This window comes from Mauremys reevesii, linkage group 6, assembly GCF_016161935.1.
Source record: "Mauremys reevesii isolate NIE-2019 linkage group 6, ASM1616193v1, whole genome shotgun sequence".
Taxonomy (NCBI): Eukaryota; Metazoa; Chordata; order Testudines; family Geoemydidae; genus Mauremys; species Mauremys reevesii.
Genome location: NC_052628.1, coordinates 5,253,181 through 5,279,046, shown reverse-complemented (window position 1 = coordinate 5,279,046; position 25,866 = coordinate 5,253,181). Strand labels below are relative to the sequence as shown.

Sequence of the window (25,866 nt, the reverse complement as noted above, 5' to 3'; positions counted from 1 at the left end):
CTTGTCAACTGTTTGAAATGGGCCATCCTGATTATCACTACAAACGTTATTTTTTCTCCTGCTAATAGCCCAATTTATTCAATTAGGCTCATTAGAGTTGGTATGGCAACACCCATTTTTTCATATTCTCTGTGTGTATATATATCTATAATCTTCCTACTGTATTTTCCACTGCATGCATCTGATGAAGTGGGCTTTAGCCCACGAAACCTTATGCTCAAATAAATTTGTTAGTCTCAAGTACGCCTCGTTCTTTTTGCTGATACAGACTAACACGGCTACCACTCTGAAATCTGGATTAAGTTTAGAAGTGTGAGCAACAAGAGTGATGTCGTGGTGGGAGTCTGCTATAGACCACCAGACCAGGGAGATGCGGTGAATGAGGCTTTCTTCCGGCAACTAACAGAAGTTACTAGATCGCAGGCCCTGGTTCTCATGGGAGACTTCAATCACCCTGATATCTGCTGGGAGAGCAATACAGCAGTGCACAGATAATTCAGGAAGTTTTTGGAAAGTGTAGGGGACAATTTCCTGGAGGAACCAACTAGGGGCAGAGCTCTTCTTGACCTGCTTCTCACAAACAGGTTAGAATTAGTAGGAGAACCTGGGAGGCAGTGACCATGAGATGGTCGAGTTCAGGATCCTGACACAAGGAAGAAAGGAGAGCAGCACAATACGGACCCTGGACTTCAGAAAATCAGACTCTGACTCCCTCAGGGAACTGATGGACAGGATCCCCTGGGAGAACAACATGAGGGGGAAAGGAGACCAGAGAGCTGGTTGTATTTTAAAGAATCCTTATTGAGGTTGCAGGAACAAACCATCCTGATGGGTAGAAAGAATAGTAAATATGGCAGGCGACCAACTTGGCTTAACAGTGAAATCCTTGCTGATCTTAAACACAAAAAAGAAGCTTACAAGAAGTGGAAGATTGGACAAATGACCAGGGAGGAGTATAAAAATATTGCTCAGGCATGCAGGAGTGAAAAATCAGAAGGCCAAATCACACTTGGAGTTGCAGCTATCAAGAGATGTTAAGAGTAACAAGAAGGGTTTCTTCAGGTATGTTAGCAACAGGAAGAAAGTCAAGGAAAGTGCAGGCCCCTTACTGAATGGGGGAGGCAACCTAGTGACAGAGGATGTGGAAAAAGCTAATATACTCAATGCTTTTGTTGCCTCTGTCTTCACGAACAAGGTCAGCTCCCAGACAGCTGCACTGGGCAGCACAGTATGGGGAGGAGGTGACCAGCCCCCTGTGGAGAAAGAAGTGGTTCAGGACTATTTAGAAAAACTGGACGAGCACAAGTCCATGGGGCTGGATGCGCTGCATCCGAGGGTGCTAAAGGAGTTGGCTGATGTGATTGCAAAGCCATTGGCCATTATCTCTGAAAACTCATGGCAATCGGGGGAGGCCCCGGATGACTGGAAAAAAGGCTAATGTAGTGCCCATCTTTAAAAAAAGAGAAGGAGGAAGATCTGGGGAACTACAGGCCAGTCAGCCTCACCTCAATACCTGGAAAAATCATGGAGCAGGTCCTCTAGGAATCAATTCTGAAGCACTTAGAGGAGAGGAATATGGTCTCCTACAGTATTCTTGCTAGCAAGTTAAAGAAGTATGGGCTGGATGAATGGACTATAAGGTGAATAGAAAGCTGGCTAGATCGTCGGGCTCAATGGGTAGTGATCAATGGCTCTATGTCTAGTTGGCAGCCGGTATCAAACAGAGTGCCCCAAGGGTTGGTCCTGGGGCCGGTTTTGTTCAATATCTTCATTAATGATCTAGAGGATGGTGTGGACTGCACCCTCAGCAAGTTTTCAGATGACACTAAACTGGGAGGAGCGATAGATACGCTGGAGGGCAGGGATAGGATACCAGAGAGACCTGAGCCAAAAGAAACCTGATTAGGTTCAACAAGGACAAGTGCAGAGTCCTGCACCTGGGATGGAAGAATCCCATGCACTGCTACAGACTAGGGACCGAGTAGCTAGGCAGAAGTTCTGCAGAAAAGGACCTAGGGGTTACAGTGGACGAAAAGCTGGATATGAGTCAACAAGGTGCCCTTGTTGCCAAGAAGGCAAACGGCATTTTGGGCTGTATAAGTAGGGGCATTGCCAGATCGGGGGACATGATCATTCCCCTCTATTCAACATTGGTGAGGCCTCATCTGGAGCACTGTGTCCAGTTTTGGGCCCCACAAGAAGGAGGTGGAAAAGTTGGAAAGAGTCCAGGAGAGGGCAACAAAAATGATTAGGGGGCTGGAGCACATGACTTATGAGGAGAGGCTGAGGGAACTGGGATTGTTTAGTCGGCAGAAGAGAAGAATGAGGGGGGGATTTGATAGCTGCTTTCAACTACCTGAATGGGGGTTCCAAAGAGGATGGATCTAGACTGTTCTCAGTGGTACCTGATGACAGAACAAGGAGTAATGGTCTCAAGTTGCAGTGGGGAAGGTTTAGGTCGGATATTAGGAAAAACTTTTTCACTCAGACAGTGGTGAAGCACTGGAATGTGTTACCTAGGGAGGTGGTGGAATCTCCTTCCTTAAAGGTTTTTAAGGCCCGGCTTGACAAAGCCCTGGCTGTGATGATTTAGTTGGGGATTGGTCCTGCTTTGAGCAGGGGGTTGGACTAGATACCTCCTGAGGTCCCTTCCAACCCTGAGATTCTATGATTCTAGGACCAAACTCATGGGAGCGGCTGCCAGGAATAGATTCATAGATTCCAAGGCCAGAAGGGCCTATTGTCGTCCATCTAGTCTGACCTCCTGTAGAACCGGGGCCAGAGAACTGCCCCAAAATGAATCCCTACAGCAGAAACATCCCATCTTGATTTTAAAATTGTCAGTGACGGAGAATCCGCAATGACCCTTGGGAAATTGTTCCAGTCGTTAATTACGGTCATCGTTATTCAGCTTCCAGACAGGGATCATGTTGTGTTTTCTCTCCTAGCCCTACAGACTAAAGTCTACCACTTCCCCACAGAACAGCTACCTGCAGGGGTCGGCAACCTTTCAGAAGTGGTGTGCCAAGTCTTCATTTATTCACTCTAATTTATGGTTTCGTGTGTCAGTAATACATTTTAACGCTTTTAGGAGGTCTCTTTCTATAAGTCTACAATATATAAGTAAACTAATATTGTACGTAAAGTAAATTAAGGTTTGTTCGGGCCTTTGAACATGCTAAGTGCTCTCGTTAAAAACCTGCCCATAACTCCTAATGAAAATTAAACTGTAGTTATTCGCTTAAGATATTTCCTAAAAGCACTTGCCATTTGCACTCTGCAGGCCTCGCTGTTGGGATAATCACTATCTTGACTGGCACTCTGAGGCTCAGGAGCACCTCAGGAACTTGTTTTCCCAGGGTCAGGGGGAAGAGTCAGGAAAAAGACCTTGGCGTCATCGTGGACAGTTCTCTGAAGATGTCCACGCAGTGTGCAAAGGCGGCCAAAAAAGCAAACAGGATGTTAGGAATCATTAAAAAGGGGATAGAGAATAAGACTGAGAATATATTATTGCCCTTATATAAATCCATGGTACGCCCACATCTCGAATACTGTGTACAGATGTGGTCTTCTCACCTCAAAAAAGATATTCTAGCACTAGAAAAGGTTCAGAAAAGGGCAATTAAAATGATTAGGGGTTTGGAGAGGGTCCCATACGAGGAAAGATTAAAGAGGCTAGGACTCTTCAGCTTGGAAAAGAGAAGACTAAGGGGGGATATGACAGAGGTATATAAAATCATGAGTGATGTCGAGAAAGTGGACAAGGAAAAGTTATTTACTTATTCCCATAATACAAGAACTAGGGGTCACCAAATGAAATTAATAGGCAGCAGGTTTAAAACAAATAAAAGGAAGTTCTTCTTCACGCAGCGCACAGTCAACTTGTGGAACTCCTTACTTGAGGAGGTTGTGAAGGCTAGGACTATAACAATGTTTAAAAGGGGACTGGATAAATTCATGGTGGCTAAGTCCATAAATGGCTATTAGCTAGGATGGGTAAGAATGGTGTCCCTAGCCTCTGTTCATCAGAGGATGGAGATGGACGGCAGGAGAGAGATCACTTGATCATTTCCTGTTAGGTTCACTCCCTCTGGGGCACCTGGCATTGGCCACTGTCGGTAGACAGACACTGGGCTAGATGGACCTTTGGTCTGACCCGGTACGGCCATTCTTATGTTCTTATTATGTTCTTATGACAACGTCTAGGCAGCCAGCCAGAGGACAGTTTCAGTATCCAATGGCATTACAGAAGGAAAATGACACCAGGATTGGAATTTGCCCATAGAGATTGAAAGTCACCAAGAAATTTGAAAAAAGGACAAAACAGAAGAGCTACCACTTTTGTGCAACACACTAGAAACCAATGGCTGGGTTCCCAGAGATTTGCATGGGCCTGCCGAAATACTGTTCTGCGTGCGCCAACCACAGAAGGAAAGCAGCCATGTTCTTTGGGCTGCATTAAATAAAAGGTTGCCAAATTGTAGGGGTAGGATTTTACATTTGTATTAAAAGGTCATAATATAGTATATATCAAATGTATTAATATATGTTTTAAGTTCATCCGGCCAGCCATCCTTTTTAAATAGCAAAAAGAAATGACCCTCTAGGGCATTGGTAGAAACACATCTAACAGACTGCCAGTGTCTGTACTGAATAAGGCAGGGATAGACCAGAACAGTCCTTATGACTGATTATGGTCCCCTTTTGTTTTAGAGTAAGTTCTATTATAAAAAAAAATGGGGTCTTGTTTCCTATATGCATTACAAACTAGACCCTCTAGTCTTTTTTTGTGTTTGTTTTTAGGATTTTAAATTGTGTTTATGTTAATTAAATGTAAAAAATGCTGCCACGCCACAGTGTAAACTATTTTAATCACCAAATTTAGTGAGGTTTACTTTATAATGCCTTTCTTGCTCAATATACAACACTGCTGTTTGTAAATCAAAAAATAACACCAATTAAAAAGTAACCTGTCAAACTATCAGCAAAATCCATTGACTTCAACACCAAAAAAAGGACCACTAAAAACAGGGTGCTTTGCCATGGGGCTTTGGGTTCGTCTTACCACAACTCCAAAAGCATCGGCTCACAACCGACAGAGCCCCGCTCCCCATTGCGACCAATCTTGCTGGCCACTAAATTGATGCAGACTCTGGACTGGTAACGATAAACATCGACTGGCAGGACTGTGTGCATGTGTATATGTAACTAAAAAGGATATGCTAACTGCTGTATTCTCAATAAATGCGGCGTGTTGCCTTCTCCCCTATAAAAAAAAAAAATCTAGTGTACTTTGTATGAGCATAACAAAATGAGTCGGCGAATCGCACAAGACAGAGGTGGAAGAGCCCCATTGGACCAACTCCCTGACAAAGGAAGAGCTGTTCCATATAGTATTGCTTACTGGTGCACTGTTTTGTCTTGCGAATGTCTCGCATGACTGAATTTTCACTCCTTTCTTTGGAAGATTGCTCCACAGACTCTGTAGGGAGACAGACCATTGTTCTGCAATTTCTAGGAGGGTGTTGCAAACGGTGGAGGATAAAGAGTATATCAAGTGACTAATACACATCCTCTTAGCTGAAGTTAACCTCAGAGAGAATGTGGGAGAAATATTGGAACTATATATGGGCGAGTAGGTGTACATGCATACACGCACCCATCGGCACATCTGCCTGTATACTACGAGTCACGGACTTGTTTTGCAACATGACAACAGAGAATTTCGTAAAGCTACTTGCCAGATTCACCAGTCAGAGAGGCCTTTATTCAGAACAAACGTTTCCTTTCTTCTAGAGGGAAGGGTCCACAGATTCCATCATATCCAGGACAAAAATCTTCTTCATCCCCAGAAGTCTATTTTTTTCCTCCTCTCATAATGTATGAGCATATATATTTGCCCACCATTGCTTTAAGGCAGAAATAAGTTGCTTTGCAGTAGGAAATGTTCAGATTAAAATTTCTGAATTTCACTATGTTCAATAACTGTTAGTTAATCCTTAGAGAATTCAGTGCATGGAAGCATCTCAAACCTACCAGGATCTTCAAAGGGCTGGCCACTCCTATCCTTCCCTGAGAGTTCTGGTTCTGCCGCTTGGCAAACCATTACAGGAGAAGACGCACTGTCCGGGGTCTGTGGACCTGCCCACCAGACGAAAGGTTTTTCCTTTTTCTTCTGCACACAGAAGATCCACAGACCCCTTACAGTGGGCTGTCCAGGAGCAGTCTGCATTCAGGGAGGGTTTGATATAACAAAACTCTATGCAGTTGAGTAAATAGACTTTTAATCTGTGGAACCACAGCATGCAGAATTTGCAGAATCCTTTGCTCAAATACTGCTTTTGAGAAGCTTGTAATACTTTGTAAACTTATGCACGCTACAAAGAGAGTCCACAAAATCTTTCAGTCCAGGAGGTAGCCACTGAGGAACTCTGAGTTTCTGGCCTTGTAAACTTCTGTTTTGCACCATTGTATCCACCTGGACATGAATGAATGGAATAAAACAATGACCTTTCACCAACAGATGGAATAAAAGAAAAGGAGTCAATGATTTTCTGAACTCTTCTGTATCTTTGATGTAGATCTTTCAACTCTCTCCTAACATCCAGGGTATGCCAAAGGTTTTCAGTAGGATGTGGACAGAAAGAGGGGAAGGACTCTTTTGTGACCTCTGGAATACTGAATTTGCCTTGGACATGAAAGCTGCATTGCTTCTTAAAACTTTGTCCTGATGGAAGACGCAGCGCTGTGGTTCTACTGATGAGATTCCCAGTTCTGAAACTCTTCTTGCAGAAGTGAGAGCTGAGTGCTACGAAGAAAGCCACTTTTAAGGAAATAAGGACATTTATCACAGAGGTTCAAAGGGTTCTTAGTAAGCCATTTAGCACTAAGTTTAGGTACCAAGGGGGAATCCTGCAAACTGGAGTAGGGTTGACACGAGACGCTGCTCTAAAAAATCTGGCTGGGACATGATCCTGTGTTTTCCTGTTGTCAGAATTACCTCTGCCCTCTGCTTTGTAGCCTCTGAACTGCGTTGGGGAGCACTGCAAATTGTGGAAAGGCAGACAGCAGCAGCCCTTCCAGCCACGGAAAGCGTGCATCCATGGCGACAGGTCAGTGAACCCTTCACCTGGGGCAGAAAGTGGGAATCTCTGCATTGAATTGGGAAGCAAATGGGTGACCGAGGGCTCTGAGTATTGAGTCAAAGATCTCTGGGTGAAGACTCCACTTCTCTGGCTCTCTCCTCTGTCTGCTCAACCACTCTGCCCTGGTGTTTAACTCTCCTCTTATGCCAAGAGCTCAAAAAGGGACAAAGGGTTCTTCTCTGCCCATGAACATAGCAGGTTGGTTTCTCGTAACATGGCTGTGGATCTGGTGCCTCCTTGTTTGCTGACAAAAGCTACTGTAGCTGTGCTTGGACATAGTTAGAACATCTCTATTGCTCAACTTTGCGGCTAATGCTTTCAGTGATAGCTAATTGTGCTGAGCTCAAGCCAGTTAATGCTACCTCAAAGCTCCTTCTCCATCCATGCCATTGTATGAATCTGTTCTTTGAATGAGCTCCCGACATCGACTGGAGAGAACTGCAGTGACCGCTCCGAAATCTTGGGGACCTATGAGTCTCTTGATTTCCAGACACCAGGAGAGGGATTTCCCCAAAGAGCCTACTCCCTGGATAAGCAAAAGAGGCTTCAAAGTCCCTCCTTAAGAAGGGGGTCCATCTTCCCATCCATCTGGTCTTTGAGGAGGAAAATCACCCTCAACTGGGATCACCATGTCTTGTACTAGGGATGGATCTATGAACATTATTGTACCTCTGGGCCAGTCTCCATTGCCAGGAGACTGGTGTCACACCCGCTAGTCGGGTTCTGCACCATGATCTTCCATGCAAAGCTGGGAGCCCTTCCCAAACCAGAGTGCTTCGCGCACAGCAGCTGACGAGACAGGGTTGCATGCCCACAAAGCATCTGCTGCCCAGATTGAACGCTGCTAAAGCTGCTGCTACATGCCCACTGGGTGGCTGACACAGGTGAGGTGACAAGGGCTTTGCCAGCATGTACTGGTGAAACATGCTGCACTGATGTTCTCTGTTTATCCACAGAGCAGGCTTCCCCTCGCTAACGTGCCTGAAACCAACCCTGGAGAGACCATCCTTCATGAGCGAATAAGAACTTCAGTTCCCATGGCTGGTTCAATCCTCAGTTTCCCTGCTGAGACTACCAAGGAGACAATTAGTGCCAGCTGCAGTGGTTTCCACGTTGTGGACACCTGCGGCATCCAGACTCATGTCACATAGGCTACCAAACAGCCATCATGTGCAGCATCACCTAGATGTGGACACAGCCATTCCCCCGTACTCCTCTTTTCTATCAGGCGCTCGAAGAGAGAAACATTAAATTAACTGAGCCACGAAGACATGGTTAGGGCCATCATTTGCACTGGGATTGCGAGGTCCTTACGCAGGGCTCCAGGTGCTATCTGCTATGGCGATTCTTTCACCAGCTGACATCCTCACTCCCGTGGAATAGAGATGCAGTCACTATATGCAGAAGATGGAGAGGTTCCAGTATCCAATTCCTGCAGTGAAAACAATCTGCACACAAGATACCCACACAGAGCAGCTGAGCACATGTGCACACCCACCCCTGAGGCCCGCAGCCACGCTTACCCTCAGCTCCTGGAGGTAGCACTGTACTGGATCATAACCCACCACTGGGAAAGCGAGGGTCTTGACCATAGCATCACTCTTCAGCATTCCCCGGCTGAAGGACTTCGCCGGTCGGTCCACGCCCTCCAGGTGCCTGGGGATCTGCTTGGCATTCAGGTGGATAAGGATGTCATAGAAATCCAGCGGTGGGCGGAAGACCATCTGCAGAAGGGAAGGAGAGGGAGTCAGGGGTAACACTGCTTGCAATATGCAGGATACAGTATAGGAGCCGTGGATCTCATGCCCAGGTATCCTGGAGGAGGGAACGATACCCCACCAAGTTCCCAGCATCATTAACTCTTCAATGTCCCATTCCAGGCCAGTATTTGTTTCAGTACCTTTGCTGAAAGGGCTTTTTAATCAACCCAAGTGGTTACAGTTAGGGATGCAAATAGCGTTTAAAAAAAAGTAACTGTTGAAACTATTAAAATCGTTTAACCATTAAGGAGTTCACACCAGAGGTGGGGACCTAGGAGTGCGGTTGGGATGGGGGGTTGCTGCAGCATCCCCATGTTTGACGTGGGGCTCCCCACCAGCCCCATGTGTGCCCTGGGTCCCAGCTGCCAGGAGTCCTGGGCATAGGGCCCGCAGCCGAGTTCAAACATTAACACATTGCCAATGAAACTGAGGCGTATCAGTTACCCAATGAACATTTTATATCCCTAGTTAGAGTAGGGGCCCTGGAGTGGGATCTAGTGACTGGAGCAGGGAGGAGGAGTCAGGACTTCTGGGCCCAACTCGCAGCCCAGCCACTGACTTGCTAAAAGACCACGGACAAGTCACCGAGGGCTTGTTGGCTGGCCTGTGTCAGCCGACTCGGGCTCAGGCTGCAGGGCTGTTTCACTGCTGTGTAGCCAAGCCGAGCTCTGGGACCTTCCCACCTTGCAGGGTCCTGGAGCCCAGGACCCAGCCCGAGCCCTGAAGCCTACGCTGCAATGAAACCGCCCCATGAGCCCGAGTCGGCATGGGCCAGCAGCGGGCGTCTAGTTGTTGTGTAGACACACCCTTAAATCTCTTCTTGCCTTGGCTTCCCCATCTGGGTAGTAGAGTTAAATTGTATCTACCCCATAAAGCATTTTGACAGCCTCAGAATGAAAGATCCTAAGAGCCACAGATTATGGTTACAACGCCCAGATCAGCAGCATGCAAGATATTAACTCCGTGCATATCACTGCAAACGAATCAGATTCACATTACAGGGGGAACAGAGCAGCCCTCACTAATGGGTGCAACCGGGGCCGGGAAAACCCTCCAGCAGAGTCAAGCAACATGTGGATACACTGATGGAAGGATTTAAATCCAGTGTCTCAAACCGCATGGGAAGCTAAGTCAGGGTCTCTCTCAGTGTAGGGCAGCCGCTGCGCTACTTGCTCAGGACATGTCTGTGGGAGTCATGACAGATTAAAGAGAGAGGGAATGGAAAGGACGTTAGATTATTCGTCAGCAGGCCAGGGAAGAAACCCCAGCATCCTAAATGCATTCATTTCTGGTGGGCTGCATGCTGCAGCCTCCTCTCTGAAAAGGGAACCAGAGCTTTGTGCCAAGTTCAAACAGAGGGAGCAGTAAACAATTGAAAAACAGGATTCCCGGAGCCATGCTCAGTGTCGCCTCCCCGCTCTCATCAGCCTGGGATTTTCTCCCTGCTGCAAGGTCACTTGAAGCCAGCCACGATGATGGGAATAAAATGCACTGCCTAGCTGCTGTCGTGCAGTCTGAACTCTCACCCACCCACAGTTTGCGAAGAGCCAGTCGCAATCTGGTCACGTCGGATGATCGGGGCAGGGGAGACGGCGGCTGCTTTCCACTCTGGGCTCCCAGGCCTGCTGAGAGACCGAGCCACTGTGTTCTGGCCCAGAGGTGGGGAGGGGCCAGCTGGGCTCTGCTTCTCACTCCCCTGCCCACTGAAGCTGGGAGCAATGCTGATCAGCAATACCACTAGCTCAGAGGAGAGGAGCACAGGAGCCCCAGACCCTCAGGCAGCCCTGGCCAGAAGACCTGACAGTAGCCTTCTTAGGGACCTGGCTAGAGGCGGGTGGACCCCACGGGGCTTCCTTTGTGTGTGAGAGGAGGGTAAGGCCCAGGAGACAGAAAACTGATTGGGAGAGGGAAAATGTCAGGGACCCTCAGGGGTGCAGTAAGGAGGCACCCAAAGATCACGGAGGTCAAGGGTGACATTGGCTAGGGAGACAAAGAGGATGTAGGGTGGCGTGGACTCCCAGCATCAACAGGCTCCCTGCAGAGGGCATGTGGAGCTGAACTAAACTGAAGGGAATCTCTAGGGCAATGTAACACGAGACGTCCTCCACCCTCACAACCCCCTAGCCACTGTGCCTGGGGACGTGGGGATTCCATCTCCGGCCTTCCACCGCCCCAGTGCTAGAGCCGGTCCCTCAGAGGGCAGCTGAGTCTTCAACCACGCACAGGCGGAGGAGGAGACGGGTTTATGATTAACAGAGCAGAACGATGCTGGACAGATAAATATTTGGACAGAGAGGAGATGTGGGGATTTGGCCGCCGCTGCGTTAAAATGGAAAAAGCAACTCATCTGTGGAATAATTGATGTCGCCAGCCACTGCCCCATCAGCACAGGAACACACGGGTTGGGGAACGCCACTCAGGAAGGCGTGGAGGCTGGTCAGCAGCCAGGCTTTGGGGAGGGTAACAATCAGACAGCCCGGAATTCTTAGTGTGTCTGTGGCCTAGCCGGCAGGGCCAGGCTAAAGAGTTATTCAGACTGAGCCTCCCCCCAACCCTGCGAGAAGCTGCCGCAGAGCATCTGCCAAAGTCCCTTTGCAGGTGGAGGGCCTCCGGCTTGCTCCATTTGGCCTGCTCTGCCCTTAGGGAAAAGGAAAGTAAGAGAGAAAGAGCTTGGCGGGTGGTCCTGTCTAGAGAACAGGGCCCTGGGAAGATTTCGGATTCTGCAGGAGAAGAGATTTGATGGGCAGGAGATTTTGTTCAGTGCTACCTCCCAAAGGAGCCTGAACAGCTAGGATGCTAATGGAGAAAAGCAGGGGTCCCGCTGCCCTGGCACAGTCCAAGGCAGAGTTCTGCTCAGCCTCACGGACCAGTCTGAACCGCAGCCCCAAGTGTCTCAAAAACATGAGAAAGGTCAGGGTGCAGCACGGCCTGGTTACGGCAGCCACTCCCTGCTCCGCATTCCATCCTTTCTGATTCAACTGAGGAGGGTGCAGCTCGCAGCTGCATTTTACAAGGCGTTTTTCCTCCACGGCCCTGGAAACCGTGTCCGCTGATCTCCCCAGAGAACGTTACAGCTCCGAGGGTAGACCAGCAAGCGTCCCCCATGCTGCCCTGCTAAGGTGCCTCAGGGCTGGAGGAACCACCTCTAAGACAGAGAGACGAATTCCATTTTCATAGCCCATTAGATCCTCAACTTTCCTGTTGAAACTGCCAATGAAGGAACCAACTAATGCCAAGCCCCGTGGCTGGGACATTGTGATGTTAACGCCCAGCCACAGGGAACTCAGTCCCACCAGCTCCTTCCACTAGCCACAGCTTCGGTTACCTCTCTGCTCTGTCCTCAAACATGCAGCTGAAGTTTTGGTCTGAGAGTCATATCAACCACACAGAGCTAATATTCAGGTACTGCCAGACCCCTCCAAGCCACTGTCCAAAGTAAAGGAAGCTAATTTAGGCCAGTCTACACACAAAGTTGCACCGGTTTAACATTGTACAACATCACACTTTTAATTGAAACAGCTTCAACTCTGGTGGGAAGCCAAGCCATTAGCCTGATGAAACGGATTAGCCGCACTCTGGCTCTGCCTTCTGGCACGGCTGCCCTGTTCAGTAATGGAGAAGCCAAGCAACAGGAAGTTTGCAACTAGAGTAGCCAGTTCTGCTAATCTCTTTGTGGATGAATAGTCCTTTTGATCCACCCAGAAGACCACATCATCCATCCACGATCTTCTCTTCTTCTGCCTCATGTTCCTCTGCCATTAACTTTCCTTCCAGTGCCGATAAATATGCATCACGCACTGAACCTCTTAAAAATGTGCCCTGCAAATCAAATCTCTCTTTTCATAAGATCTCTAACTAGCATTTCCTGATTTCCAACCATCTCCAATACTTTTTCCTTGGTTGTACGGTCTATCCATGATATTTTCAGAATTTTTCTATAACACCATAATTCAAAGGATTGTATCTTCTTTATTCTTGATTGTCTGAATGTCCATGTTTCACAGTCATAATTTAACACAGACCAAAAGTAAATTTACGAGTCAGACTTCAGTCTTCAGATTTCTCTCTCATCAGATGTTTATTCTTCCAGGATGTCTCTTTTTCTCTTGTTATGCTTGTGCTAACTTCAGTATCCAATCTTCCATCTTCTATAATAATGGTTCCTAAGTAGTAATAGTTTCTCACTTGCTGTACGGTTGTGTCATTCACTGGAACACTGCATGTTTTCCCAGGATCCTTGCATATCACCATAGTTTGTCTTGTTTAGAATTCTTCGAGGGGGTCAATAAGCATGTGGACAAGGTGGAATCCAGTGGATAGAGTGTATTTAGATTTTCAGAATGCCTTCGACAAGGTCCCTCTCAAAAGCTAGTAAGCAAAGTAAGCCGTCATGGGATAAGAGGAAAGATCATGGATTGGTAACTGGTTAAAAGATAGGAAACAAAGGGTAGGAATAAATGGTCAGTTTTCAGAATGGAGAGAGGTAAATAATGTCTTCCAGAGGTCTGTACTTGGCCCACTCCTATTCAACATGTTCATAAATGATCTGGAAAAAGAGAAACAGGGAGGTGGCAAAATTTGGAGATGATACAAAACTACTCAAGATCGTTAAGTCCCAGGCAGACTGCAAAGCGCTACAAAAGGATCTCACAAAACTGGGTGACTGGGCAACAAAATAGAAGATGAAATTCAATGTTGATAAATGCAAAGTAATGCACATTGGAAAGCATAATCCCAACTATACATATAAAATGATGGTGTCTAAATTAGCAGTTATCACTCAAGAAAGATCTTGGAGTTGTTGTGGATAGTTCTCTGAAAACATCCACTCAATGCACAGTGGCAGTCAAAAAAGCTAACAAAATGTTGGGAATCATTAAGAAAGGGATAGATAATAAAACAGAAAATATCATATTGCCTCTATATAAATCTATGGTACTGCCACATCTTGAATACTGCATGCAAATGTGGTCACTCCATCTCAAAAAAGATATATTGGAATTGGAAAAAGTTCAGAAAAGGGCAACAAAAATTATTTCGGGTATGGAGCATCTGCCATATGAGGGGAGATTAGTAAGACTGGGAATTTTCATCTTGGAAGAAAGACGACTAAGGGGGGATATGATAGAGGTCTATAAAATCATGACTGGTGTAGAGAAAGTAAATAAGGAAGTGTTATTTACTCCTTCTCATAACACAAGAACTAAAGGGTCACCCAATGAAATTAATAGGCAGCAGGTTTTAAAGAAACAAAAGGAAGTATTTATTCACACAACGCACAGACAACCTGTGGAACTCCTTGACAGAGGATGTTGTGAAGGCCAAGACTTTAACAGGGGTCAAAAAAGAACTAGATAAATTCATGGAGATTAGGTCCATCAGTGGATATTAGCCGGGATGGTGTCCCTAGCCTCTGTTTGACAGAAGCTGGGAATGGGCGACAGGGGATGGATCACTTGATTCCCTGTTTTATTCATTCCCTCTGGAGCACCTGGCATTGGCCACTGTCAGTAGACAGGATACTGGGCTGGATGGACCTTTGGTCTGACCCAGTATAGCCGTTCTTCTGTTGTCCACACTCAACTCTAGACCAGTGGTTCTCAACCAGGGGTCCAAGGGCCCCTGGGGGGCTGTGAGCAGGTTTCAGGGGGGCCACCAAGCAGGGCCAGCATTACATCTCTGGGGCCCAGGGCAGAGAGCCGGGGCCCAGGGCAGAGAGCCGAAGCCCTCCAGCATGGGGCTGACGCCCGGGCCCTGAGATCTGCCACCCGAGGCTGAAGCCGAAGCCTGAACAATATAGCTCTTCAGGGGCCACTGTGGCACGAGGCCCCAGGCAACTGCCCTGCTTGCTACCCCTTAACGCCAGCCCTGGCTTTTACATGCAGAAAACCAGTTACTGTGACACAGGTGGCCCCTGGAGTTTTTATAGCATGTTGGAGAGGGCCTCATTAAGAAAAAAGATTGATAACCCCTGCTCTAGACTATACTCCCCTGCTATATTCATTTATCATCTCCGCTAACTTCATTGGATGTTCTGAATCCCCAACAGCACTGTGTCAATCTGCATAGCAAATTTTAACAATCTATTTTCCACTCATCTTAATGCCCTTTCCTGTTTCTCAATTAATTTAATAAAACAGTCACTATAAATGTTGAATAAAGTTGGTGACATTATACAGCCTTCTCTCAATCTCCATTAGACCTTCTGACTCCAGTATCACTGTTTTATCACTCAGCATTCATTTCCATCAGTCCCTACAGCTCTTAATAGCCTGAGCTATTTGTAGGGGCAGATTCTGTCAAACGCTTTTTGGAACTCAATGGAACACAAGTAAACTGGCTTCCCCATTTCAGCTGATCTTGCTAAGATGAGCTTCAAGTTCATAATGGTGTTTATCGTGTCCCTTCCATGTTTGAAGCTGTGTTGTTGTTCACTGACTTAATCACTCTTTCTTTGTATTCAGTCTTGAACAATTCACAGGAGTATCTTCGAGGCCTGTGATACCATGCTGATTGTTCTGTAGTCTTTACAGTCCATAGCATTGTTCTTTTGGGGGATGTGGATACACAATGAGGTTGTAAAATCTTCTGGAAGTTTTCCCCATCTCAAACATCTTTCATAACCTCTGGCAGGGCTTTCAAACCTTCATCGCTTATGGTTTTTAATAATTCAGAAATTATTACAACACATCCTAGTGTTTTTCCATTCTGAAGTATTTTACTGCTTCCATGATTTCTTTACCCATTACTGGTGGACTTGGTTGATTATACTTGAGGTTTTTCAGGCCTATCGCCACCACATAATACCTTGATATATTCTCACCATCTATCCATCTTATCTTTAGGGTCTGTCAAACATTGTCCGTTTATGTCCTTAAGGATCATATTGATCACCTTTCTTCTGTAATTAAAGGCTCTTATCTTCTGATGCATCTTACTTTATCTTCATCCAATTGTTCAATTTCTTCGCATTTCTCATTCAGCCATTCAAACTTTGCTAATCTGCATTTATCCTTTATCATTGTATTAAATCTTTGGTATTCTTTTTCTGTTGTCAATCCTTGTGCTTCTACCTTCCCTCTTTCGACCATCAGAGCAATAATTTAATCTGTTATCCATGTTTTTTTTATTAGCCTGTAACTTCTTCCCAGCATGTTTATTTGCACCTTCTTTTATAGCACCTTCCAGATATCCCCCGTCATTTGGTGCTTGGCTCTGCTGAGCCGCAAACATTGCTTAATGGGGGTCATTTTGCTCAAGTCTTTGCACCACGGATATACTTATTCCCAGCATCAGAAAGAATTTAAGAACATAAGAACGGCTGTACTGGGTCAGACCAAAGGTCCATCTAGCCCAGTATCCTCACTACTGACAGTGGCCAATGCCAGGTGCCTCAGAGGGAGTGAACCTAACAGGCAATGATCAAGTGATCTCTCTCCTGCCATCCATCTCCACCCTCTGACGAACAGAGGCTAGGGACACCATTCCTGACCCATCCTGGCTAATAGCCATTAATGGACTTAACCTCCATAAATTTATCCAGTTCTCTTTTAAACGCTGATATAGTCCTAGCCTTCACAACCTCCTCAGGCAAAGAGTTCCGCAAGTTGACTGTGCGCTGCGTGAAGAAGAACTTCCTTTTATTTGTTTTAAACCTGCTGCCCATTAATTTCATTTGGTGGCCCCTAGTTCTTGTATTATGGGAATAAGTAAATAACTTTTCCTTATCTACTTTCTCCACATCACTCATGATTTTATATACCTCTATCATATCCCCCCTTAGTCTCCTCTTTTCCAAGCTGAAAAGTCCTAGCCTCTTTAATCTCTCCTCATATGGGACCCGTTCCAAACCCCTCATCATTTTAATTGCCCTTCTCTGAACCTCTTCTATGCCACTGATATAGTGAAAAGAAAGCTGAACTGGCAGCTAGATAAAGATTGACTAAATAAGACTATATATTAGAAGGAAGCTGCCACTTCCAACCGGCCCCAAAAGAGTCCTTATTAAAATGAGTTTTCACAATGCCAAAGACCAACAGAAACGTTTCTTTTCTTTTTTTTTTTTTGTTTAGTTTAACAACTAAAGCGACAGGGAATGGATCACTTGATAATCACCTGTTCTGTTCATTCCCTCTGGGGCACCTGGCACTGGCCACTGTCGGAAGACAGGGTATTGGGCTAGATGGGCCCTTGGTCTGACCCAGTGGGGCCATTCTTATGTTCTTAACAAACAGAGTATTTTAAAAAATAATATATATATTCCTCTTGCAGCGTTTTCAACCCAAACATAACAGCACTAAACGAGACCCCAAAAGGAAAGTTAACTAGAAACTTATTAAACACAAAAGTGAAACGAACTAGTCTATTTTCATTGCCCAAGCTGAGAGAAATGGAAAACGTAAGCTACTAATGTCAAAAATACATTTGACTCAGCGTTAATACTAAGATGTTACTTCTAACATTGGCAGAAGATATCATTTTCCTGGGTTTTTATTTTCCTTTAATACATAGATTGAGATTTTCAAAGCCATCTCAGGGCTTCAGACACATTTCTTCAACTGATATTTATGGTGAGTTTCTCTACATTCCCTAACTTACTTTTGAAAAATCTCAGCTGTGGAGTTTTAATCTGGCTGAGGCCTGGTTAAGCAAAACAGGGGGGTTCAAAATATATGCCCCCATTCCTACTCTCTCTGTACCCATGAACGGTGCAGGCATTTCCCGCAATGGAAGTTAATATTTTATTGATCATTCATCACACTGAAACTGCTGGGAAATGAATGGTGGTACCAGCATTGCAGAGTCTGGGAAAGACACAGACTTTCAGAGTTGCTGTTAGCTCCGTTCTAATGGCAGCTGCTCAATTTCTTCATTTTAAAACTAATACACTTCCCAGCACCTCTGGAAGTCCGGATTTCATATCCCAGCTTGATTTGCTAGGCACTGCCAACCCACCCAAGAATATAAACCAGGTCAGCGCAGGTGTATCATGACAGATTTGTAGGGTCAGGAATTTGTTTTTTCTCTAGCTACTATGAAAAATTTCTCTGCTCTCAAGTCTTTGTAGTTCCTGCCTGTTGACCTTCACAGGTCGATATGGCCCATTGGTTAGAGCCGAGAAGTGAAGGGTTCAGCTCTGCCAATGACCCACTGGGTGGGTGAGTGCATCTTTCTGTGCCTCTGTTTAACTACCTGTAAAAGGGGACAAAAACCTCTTTCAGGTTTTGAAAAAAGACTTAATTCCTGTTTGCACGTTGCTCTGTTATTATTCATTACAATCTACGTAGGCAAGACAGGCAAAGAGCAGGAGGGGAAACAGCGTCACATAGAGGGGAAGTGTCTTGCTCAGCGTCACATAGAAGGGAAGTGACAGAGCTGGTGTCACGAACATCTCCCCAGTGCCCAGAATGAACGAGCGACATGCCAAAAGCATCACTTAACTGTTCAAGAGTTGCTGAATAAGACACGGTGATGACATCTCTGTGGTGACGGCAGCACAGCCTCCCCCTCTCTATCCTTATCCCCCCTTCCAACCACTTCTATGGTCTTAATACAAATGGTTTGCCCTGCCTCCTCGCTAGCCCACGTGTGGGGCTTGTCCTGACTCCTGTCAGTACAAGGCGCCATCACAAGCCTCTCTCAGGGAACCAGCCGCAGAAGCAGGGGCTGGAGCAGATCTGGCCTGGAGCTAGGGGCAGCCAAGGAGAGTCAGGATGGCAGGGAGCCTACACGGAGGAAACAGGCTAGAGGGGGGAGCGGTTACATGAGAGAAAAGCAGGTGAGGAAGCAGAGAGGGGGCAAGGCAATGGCTGTTGCTTTGTCTCAGCTGGAGTCCCTCTTGGTAGGGCCCTAGGACCACGCCTATATAACCCAGCATGTCAGAGCTGGGTGCGTCCCTTGGGCAGCCATTCTGGAAACCACACCACTTTCAGACACAGATTTATGAGTTTTGAAAAAGCTCGGCCCTCGTGCCAAGCCTGAGCAGCTCAGGATCCACACATCCCTATCCCGCACGCTGCTCTCGGCAGTGCCAGAGTCCCACCCTGGAAAGACAAGGCAAGCTTCACGTGCAGTGCCCATGCCCACCTCCTTTCCCACAATGCCTTTTCTTTCCAGCTGAGTAATTTAATATAAAAGCCAGCCCAAGCCAGAGGCAACCTCCTCATGGAAACAAAACAGCAGCCAACAAAGATGGCTCCTGAGAGTTATTCTAGGCAGCTTTCCACCAAGCTAGACAAGGAGAGACGTGAAGACACACGAAGAAACCAAACTCCCCCGTGAGAGGTGCCCAGGCTGCACAAATACCCAACAGCAGCTGTCAATCCCTGACCCAGTGGAATGCAAGGCCTCGCCCAAGCTGCCGGGAGCCCTGCCAAGGGCAGGCTCCATGGAACACCTCCACCTGCCTCTGCAGCAACACGGGCCGATGGAGTAACACAACCAGCCGTTGGGGGGAGGGGGGGGAATAAGGGGTGTGTGCACAAGGGGATTACAGATGGAGCACTAGTGACAGCTGGAGTTCCAGCTGCCCGAGCCTTCCCACATAAACATCAGTGCGAGTTGCTCATGACTTTCTGAAGTTTCCACTGCTCAGGGTGGAGCATCCCAGGCTTGGCTTCTGCCCCATGGAAAATTGTGTGTGTGTGTGTGTGTGTGTGTGTGTGTGTGTGTGTGTGTGTGTGTGTGTGTGTGTGTGTGTGTGTGTGTAAATTTCAACAAGCATTCTCAAGCCATTTCTCATGGGAGAAGGGGATTACAAATGCCCCAGTGTTTTAAAAAAAAAAAAAAGAGAGAGATTGGTTTTTATTCCCTTTTAATTCTCACCCCCACCAGCTCTAACATCGAAGTAGATGAGGAGCACAAAGACAAACCGTGGGAGGGAGACGGACAGCCCTCACGCAGAAGGTCCTACCGTGATCCAGCAAAGGCTGGCTCCGACCTGGCAGTCAGCAGTCCAGTAAGTGTCTCCGCACCTTCAGCCATTTTCCCCCGCTACACTCCCTCTCCCCTCCCCACCCCCGCCCAAACCGACAAGGAAGCATTACACCTTCAACAAGAGCCATCGGTGCTCAGAACCTCGGAAATACCTGGCCTTGTACGTCTCAAGTTGGGCACCCAAAATGAAAGTGCCCCAAATTAGCAGACCCCTTGAAAAATGCAGTGTCCACAAAACACCAGGGACTGAGGTAGGAAACATATAAGAGTCGGAAATTCACAAACATTGATGCCACAAGTTAACATAGCCCCATACAAAGTCCATGGGATCACAGATGCCCCCTTGCGCGCACACAAACCTGGCAGTCCTTACGAGCAGTGAAGTCAGAAATAACTGGGATACACTTATGTACAGCTTGAGAGCACAGACAATAAGAAATGAACACATGCTCCAGGCTGCTGTTGTCACAGGAACCAATTCCCATGCTTTATATCTCCATTCTGCTGTGTTATTAGCATTATTATATTGCACTTAAAGTCTCTTTCCCTCGCCCCTCGTGGTTTCCTATTCACTGCAGAAGTAGGCTGCCAGCTCCCACGCTGCCATTTAGATGAGTAAGAGGAGCAGGCAGGAATAAACAAAAGCCACTGTTTGCAAGAGAATCCTTGGAACTGCACGCTGTCCCTGACCTGGTTCAAAAAACAAAATTTAAATTAAAGCTTTACCACAGCTTATTAAAACCCAAGATCAACTTGCATGCAGGAAGAGGATTCCCCAAGCCTCACATGGCGGCTACAATAACGCAGTCTAGAAAAACAAGCGACATTTGTTATTCTTATGTAAAATCAAGCCCCAATCCCGCAATCAGATCCACGCAGACACCTGTGGCTATGTAAAGCTTTTTGCCTCCCAGTGAGGCTCAGTTCACAGACTCTGGGCCGAAGTCCCTGACCACCATGGGCCTCCTCAGCCACAGAAGAATCATTTATTTTTTGCTTTCATATTTAAAAAGCTTGGTGTCTATGGTCTACCAATGCAAGTTTGCCAAAACAGACCCGTAGAGCCCAACCCTACAAGGTGCTTAGGGCCATTAATTACTCCTTGTTTGGACTGCAGTAGTACACAGAGGTTCCATCTCGGATCAAGCTAGGAGCTGTACAAACACTTAGTAGCAGACAGACACTCCCTGGGCTGAAAAGCTGACAATGCAAAGTGACAGGACAGGCGAAGTGCTGGAAGGAGAAAGAAAGTGCTGCCGTCCTCATTTTACTGAGCCCAGCTAGAGATTAAGGCCCAGGTTTTTAAAGCTGTTCAGGCGCTGCGGCTCTTAATGCAATGCTGATTTTAACGACACCTAAATAACTGTACAAAGCTGGGCCCAAGGCCACCCAGGATGTCTGTGGCAGAGCTGGAAATTGAACCCAGATTTCCTGAACGCCAATCTACTGTCTTAACCACAAGGCCAGTCTTCCTCTTAAGCCCTGCTAGCTTCAATGAGAGCTGGGGGTGCTCAGCCTCTCCTAGCACCAGGCCCTGGAAGCTTGTGCTCCAGCAGGCACACAACATTACAGAGGAAAAAAATAGAAAATGTTTGGGGCCAGATCCTGCTCACAAGCACAGGCTCAGATTTTCAGAGGTCCTCCGGGATTGCTCTACTCGGGGCTGCAACACCAACAAACCGAAGTCCCACTGAATCCCCGTGACAATGCCAATTTTGAAAATGAGACTTGGGGCTTGCAAGAATTAAGAATCTGGGCCTATTCTTAGCGCTGTGACCAGTCTCGTTAGAAGTCATTAAAGGCTGCTCATGATCAGACGCCCAATATCTTCCTCCTCAATAAACAACTTGCAGGCTCAATTAACATTCTCCCTTTACGCCACGGTATCCAAAATGCAGGTAATTCTAAGGGGTAAAGCTCTAGATAAAGCACTGGCAACCAACAAATCAACTTCCTTTGAAAACAAGAATTCAAGGAATAAGCAGCAACTAATGGGGCTTCCCCACAAGGGGCTGCTCCGAGACGGGAGGTTTAAAAACAGACCTGCTCTGGAAATGGAAAGTAGGGAGAGGGGACCAAACGAGAACTCACGGTGTCAGTAAAGGACTGCAGGGTAAAGGGAAGGGAGCATCATGTGTTTAATGCTAATCCAAGCAGGCTCTGATGTGGAATAAACCAGAGGGTTTAGACGTACCTCAGCGGAAAGAGGTGCTGGGGAGAAAACAAGTGCAGATAAATGATGGAGAGAATGGAATTAACAATTCAAGTTGGTGAAGACACTGAACCACATTTTCGATCTATGCCAAGGAACAAAAGGACGTCGCTAACACAAGCAGGGAGTCCTTATAAAAATAGCGCCTGTTCTCCAGGACATTCCAGATGGGTGCACCCATGTGCCTGCACAGACCCCACTGACTTCAACAGGGATCTCGCCACACAGGATTGGGGCCACAGTTCTTCAGTGAGTAGATAAGAGGATCTGAGCCAATCAGTGACGTGCACTCTAAGAGAACGAGCGAACAAACGTATTGCACCACGGACGGTGATATTTGAGGAGACAAGGAACTATGGACAGTAGCAGCATAAAAACAGAAAAAAAAAAGAACAGATCTTCAGGAGAGAGAAAGTGCGACTCTGGCTATTACTATCACCTAGGTCTAATCTGCTCTCAGCAACTGTTCAATTTCTTAGCACAGACAAGACTTTAATATCACTGGTAACTAATTTTGCTGTTGATCGTTTTGGCAGAAACAGACAGCTCCTCTGGGCTTGTAGGAGGAGTTCAGGACTGTGGGCCGAGCTTAGGGCAGAGTCTCGCGGCTTCCAACACGTATATGGGTACAACCCAACGCTCAGATCTCCCTTCAGCTGTACTGATCTCAATCTGTACCTACAGCATGGTGCGTTGTACTCCAGTCTTACAGGCTAAGCAGGGTCCAGCGAGACAGGAACTTGTTTAGGTAGGGTAACCATGCGTCCCGTTTTGGCTGGGACAGTCCCTATTTTAAGCCCTGCCCGGGCCGTCCTGACTTTTTTGACAAAAGTAGGCACTTTACCCTTGCCAAGAGTAAACGGGACAAATGCCCACTTTGTCAAAGAAGTGGTTTGCGGAGGAACATGGGAGGGGGTGGTGACGGTCATGCCAGCTCCGCGCAGAGCTCAGGTGTGGGGTAGGCAGGGCTCCAGCGAGCAGCAACACCAGCCTCCTGCAGGGAGGGGGGCTCAGGCCAGCCCTCTGCGGGAGTAGGGGGAGAGGAGGACTCGGACCCATGGGGGGCAGGGGAGGCTCAGGGTAACCCCACGCAGTGGCCTGTTTTCCCTTTGGGAAATACGGTTAGTCTGTGTTTAGGAACATTTGATTTCTGCAGGAAGCGACACGGGCCATTGAGCGAGGGGTGCTCCTCTTGCCAAGTCATTCCCAGACAAACGCCCAAGCCTGGTTTTAGGGGGTGCTATTTTTCTGCTGACAGGTTAAACCGGAGATCCTTTTGCAAGAGTCCGCGCATGAGCCCCAAAGTCCGGGCCACATTGTCACTCCGGTCATTACATTCTGCCTCCCAGAATTCCACTTGCACTTTCAGTTAGAGGCACCGTCCTTCCCTTCCCGTTCTGAACAGCAGCGTAACGTTGCTGTGCCTGAAAGTTAAACTGCTGCCACGATGCACCCCAGAGGTGGTTTTATTTCAGTGGTGGAGGAAGCAATTCTGTACTTCCCCTGCCTACCACACAGGAATGCTGGTGGCTTAATCCTCACCTGAGGCACTTCAGACTCCTCTGAGCAATATTAAGCACCTCAAACACATCAGGGAACAGCTACGGAAGATCATTACTGACCCCACATGGCTCTGGCCTAACATGAAGAGTTTTTCATTTACGGAACAGCTGTACGGTACATGTAATCGTCCTCACTTTCCCAAATGCTTGTCTCGGAAGAGAATCAGCCGCCTGAAGCAAGCGCACCCTCTTCTGGGCTCTTTGAAGAACAGCCACTTCCACAGCTGTTAGTTTTCAAAATGCAGCCCCCGCTCCATGATGCTAAGTAACTCAGACTGCAGCATAATGAGGAGGAGGAAGGCGGGGCAGAGTGAGCTAAGAGGCTACCATTTGGCACTGATTGCACTGAAAAGAGGCCCAGCACCTCTACGGTGAAACCTCTACAGAGCTCCACAGGGATCAGACTTGGCTCTCTTTTCTCTCAACAATGTCTACCCTTGTCTTGGGTTTAACAGCAGGTGGAAATTTTTCAACCCAGACAGATTTTCATACAAAAATGGACTTTTTCCAATTTTTTGGCTAAATGTTGACGACAACTTTTTTAGGGGTTTTCCTCCCTTCTGCCCACAAAACATCACATCACTCGATGAAATGAGCAGGAAACAAGTTTAAAACTAACAGAAGGAAGTACTCCTTTACACAAAAAGCACAGTCAACCTGTGGAACTCGTTGCCAGGGGTGTTCATGGTCCATTACGGGCTATTAGCCAAGATGGTTGGGGTGCAAACCCAGGTCCTGAGTCTCCCTAAACTGCTGACTGCCAGAAGCTGGGATGACAGTGGATGGATCACTCGATAAATTGCCCTGTTCTGTTCATTCCCTCTGGGGCACCTGGCATTGGCCACTGTCAGAAGACAGGATACTGGGCTGGATGGACCATTGGTCTGATGCAGTATGGCCATTCCTATAAAGCACAGGGCGGGGGTTCTCGAACTGTGGATCACAACCCTGTTTTAATGGAGTCGCCATGGCTGGTGTTAGACTTGCTGGGGCCAGGGCCAAAGCCCGAGCTCCACCGCCCAGCGTCAAAGCTGAAGCCCGAGGGCTGAATCCCTGAGCAGCGAGGCTCAGGCTTCGGCTTCAGCCCTGGGCAGCGGGGCTCAGGTTACAGGCCCCCTGCCTGGGGCTGAAGCCCTTGGGATTCGGCCCCTCTGCCTGGGGTGGGAGGGCTCGGGTGGGCTCAGGCTTTGGTCCCGTCCCCCCGCCACTCTGGGGTCGTGCAGTAATTTTAGTTGTCAGCAGTGAGTCGTGGTGCAATGAAGTTTGAGAACTGCTGGCAGAGGGAAAGGATCTGGGCAATAACCCAGCTGCAGAAACAGTCAGCGGCCGCTCACCCCTGCGCAGCCCCTCCAGGGCACGGGGAAGGCTCAGGCGTTCGCTATGGAATTACCTTCACATCCTGGCTCCAAAGCGGGTCCGTGAGCTGCTCCTCCAACGCCCGCAGCGATTCCAGCGCCAGCACGAGAAGGCGCTGCAGGATCTGAGGAGGGGCAGAGAGTTGGAGGGTAGAACCAAGGAGGACCCAGACATCACACAGCCCCTGCACTGCGATAGGGACACCTCACTAGCTGCGGGGGCAGGTGTCCGGCTCCAATGGGGGCAGGGAAGACACTGACCTCAGCCGTACAACAGTGCTACAGTGAGGAGCACGAGGAAGGGAGGGACAAGGGCACAGGTTCTGGGGACACTGCTCAGGTGCAGGGAGTAAACAGAGCCTGCACAATATCTGCCTCCTGGGTAGCGGCACCTCTGCAGCAGGCCCAGCAAAGAGGCACATCTGGAATAACCCTGACAGAGAAGGGGGATGGGAACCGGAGCACTCCAGTGCAGGGAGAGCAGAAGTTACCCCTGTCTGGTTGCAGGCAGGCACCCCAGCGTAGCAGGAACGGCTGGGCAGGACGATGCCTGGCTCACCTGCGCAGAAGGCCGTTCTTTGGTCCACACTGAGCTCCGCTTGTCTCTGGGGGTGGCGATGAACATGACGGGGAGGTGAGGCCGGGCAGCCACAAACTCGTTCCTGATCTCGGTGTAATCTGCATCTGGGGAACAAACCCAAAAGCAACATCCGAAACCCTGTCCATCAGCCCTGCCTGGGCGCCCGCCACGTCCCCCTTCGCCCCCAGAAGCCCTGCCCAGCACACGCAGCATGGGAAGCCACCGCTCTGTGCTCTCACCATAGGAACACAGGACTGGCGGGGACCTCCAAGGTCACAGAATCCAATCTAGTGCTATCACGGACAACCCAGTTCCAT

At 47.8% G+C, this 25,866-nt stretch overlaps 1 protein-coding gene across 5 annotated transcripts in view; it reads right to left on the bottom strand.

Annotated features, from left to right (window-relative positions):
- Positions 1-25,866, bottom strand: part of NOL6 (nucleolar protein 6) — a 67,439-nt gene that overhangs the window by 5,775 nt on the left and 35,798 nt on the right. For 4 of the 5 annotated variants that reach the window (XM_039544984.1, XM_039544985.1, XM_039544983.1 and 1 more), the window contains exons 22-24: positions 25,529-25,653; positions 25,005-25,094; positions 8,669-8,869 (exon numbers count right to left, since the gene is read on the bottom strand). In XM_039544984.1, the coding sequence (XP_039400918.1) occupies positions 8,669-8,869; positions 25,005-25,094; positions 25,529-25,653 (416 nt within the window). The remainder of the gene's footprint in view (positions 1-8,668; positions 8,870-25,004; positions 25,095-25,528; positions 25,654-25,866) is intronic. The other variant, XM_039544987.1, reaches the window with a different exon arrangement.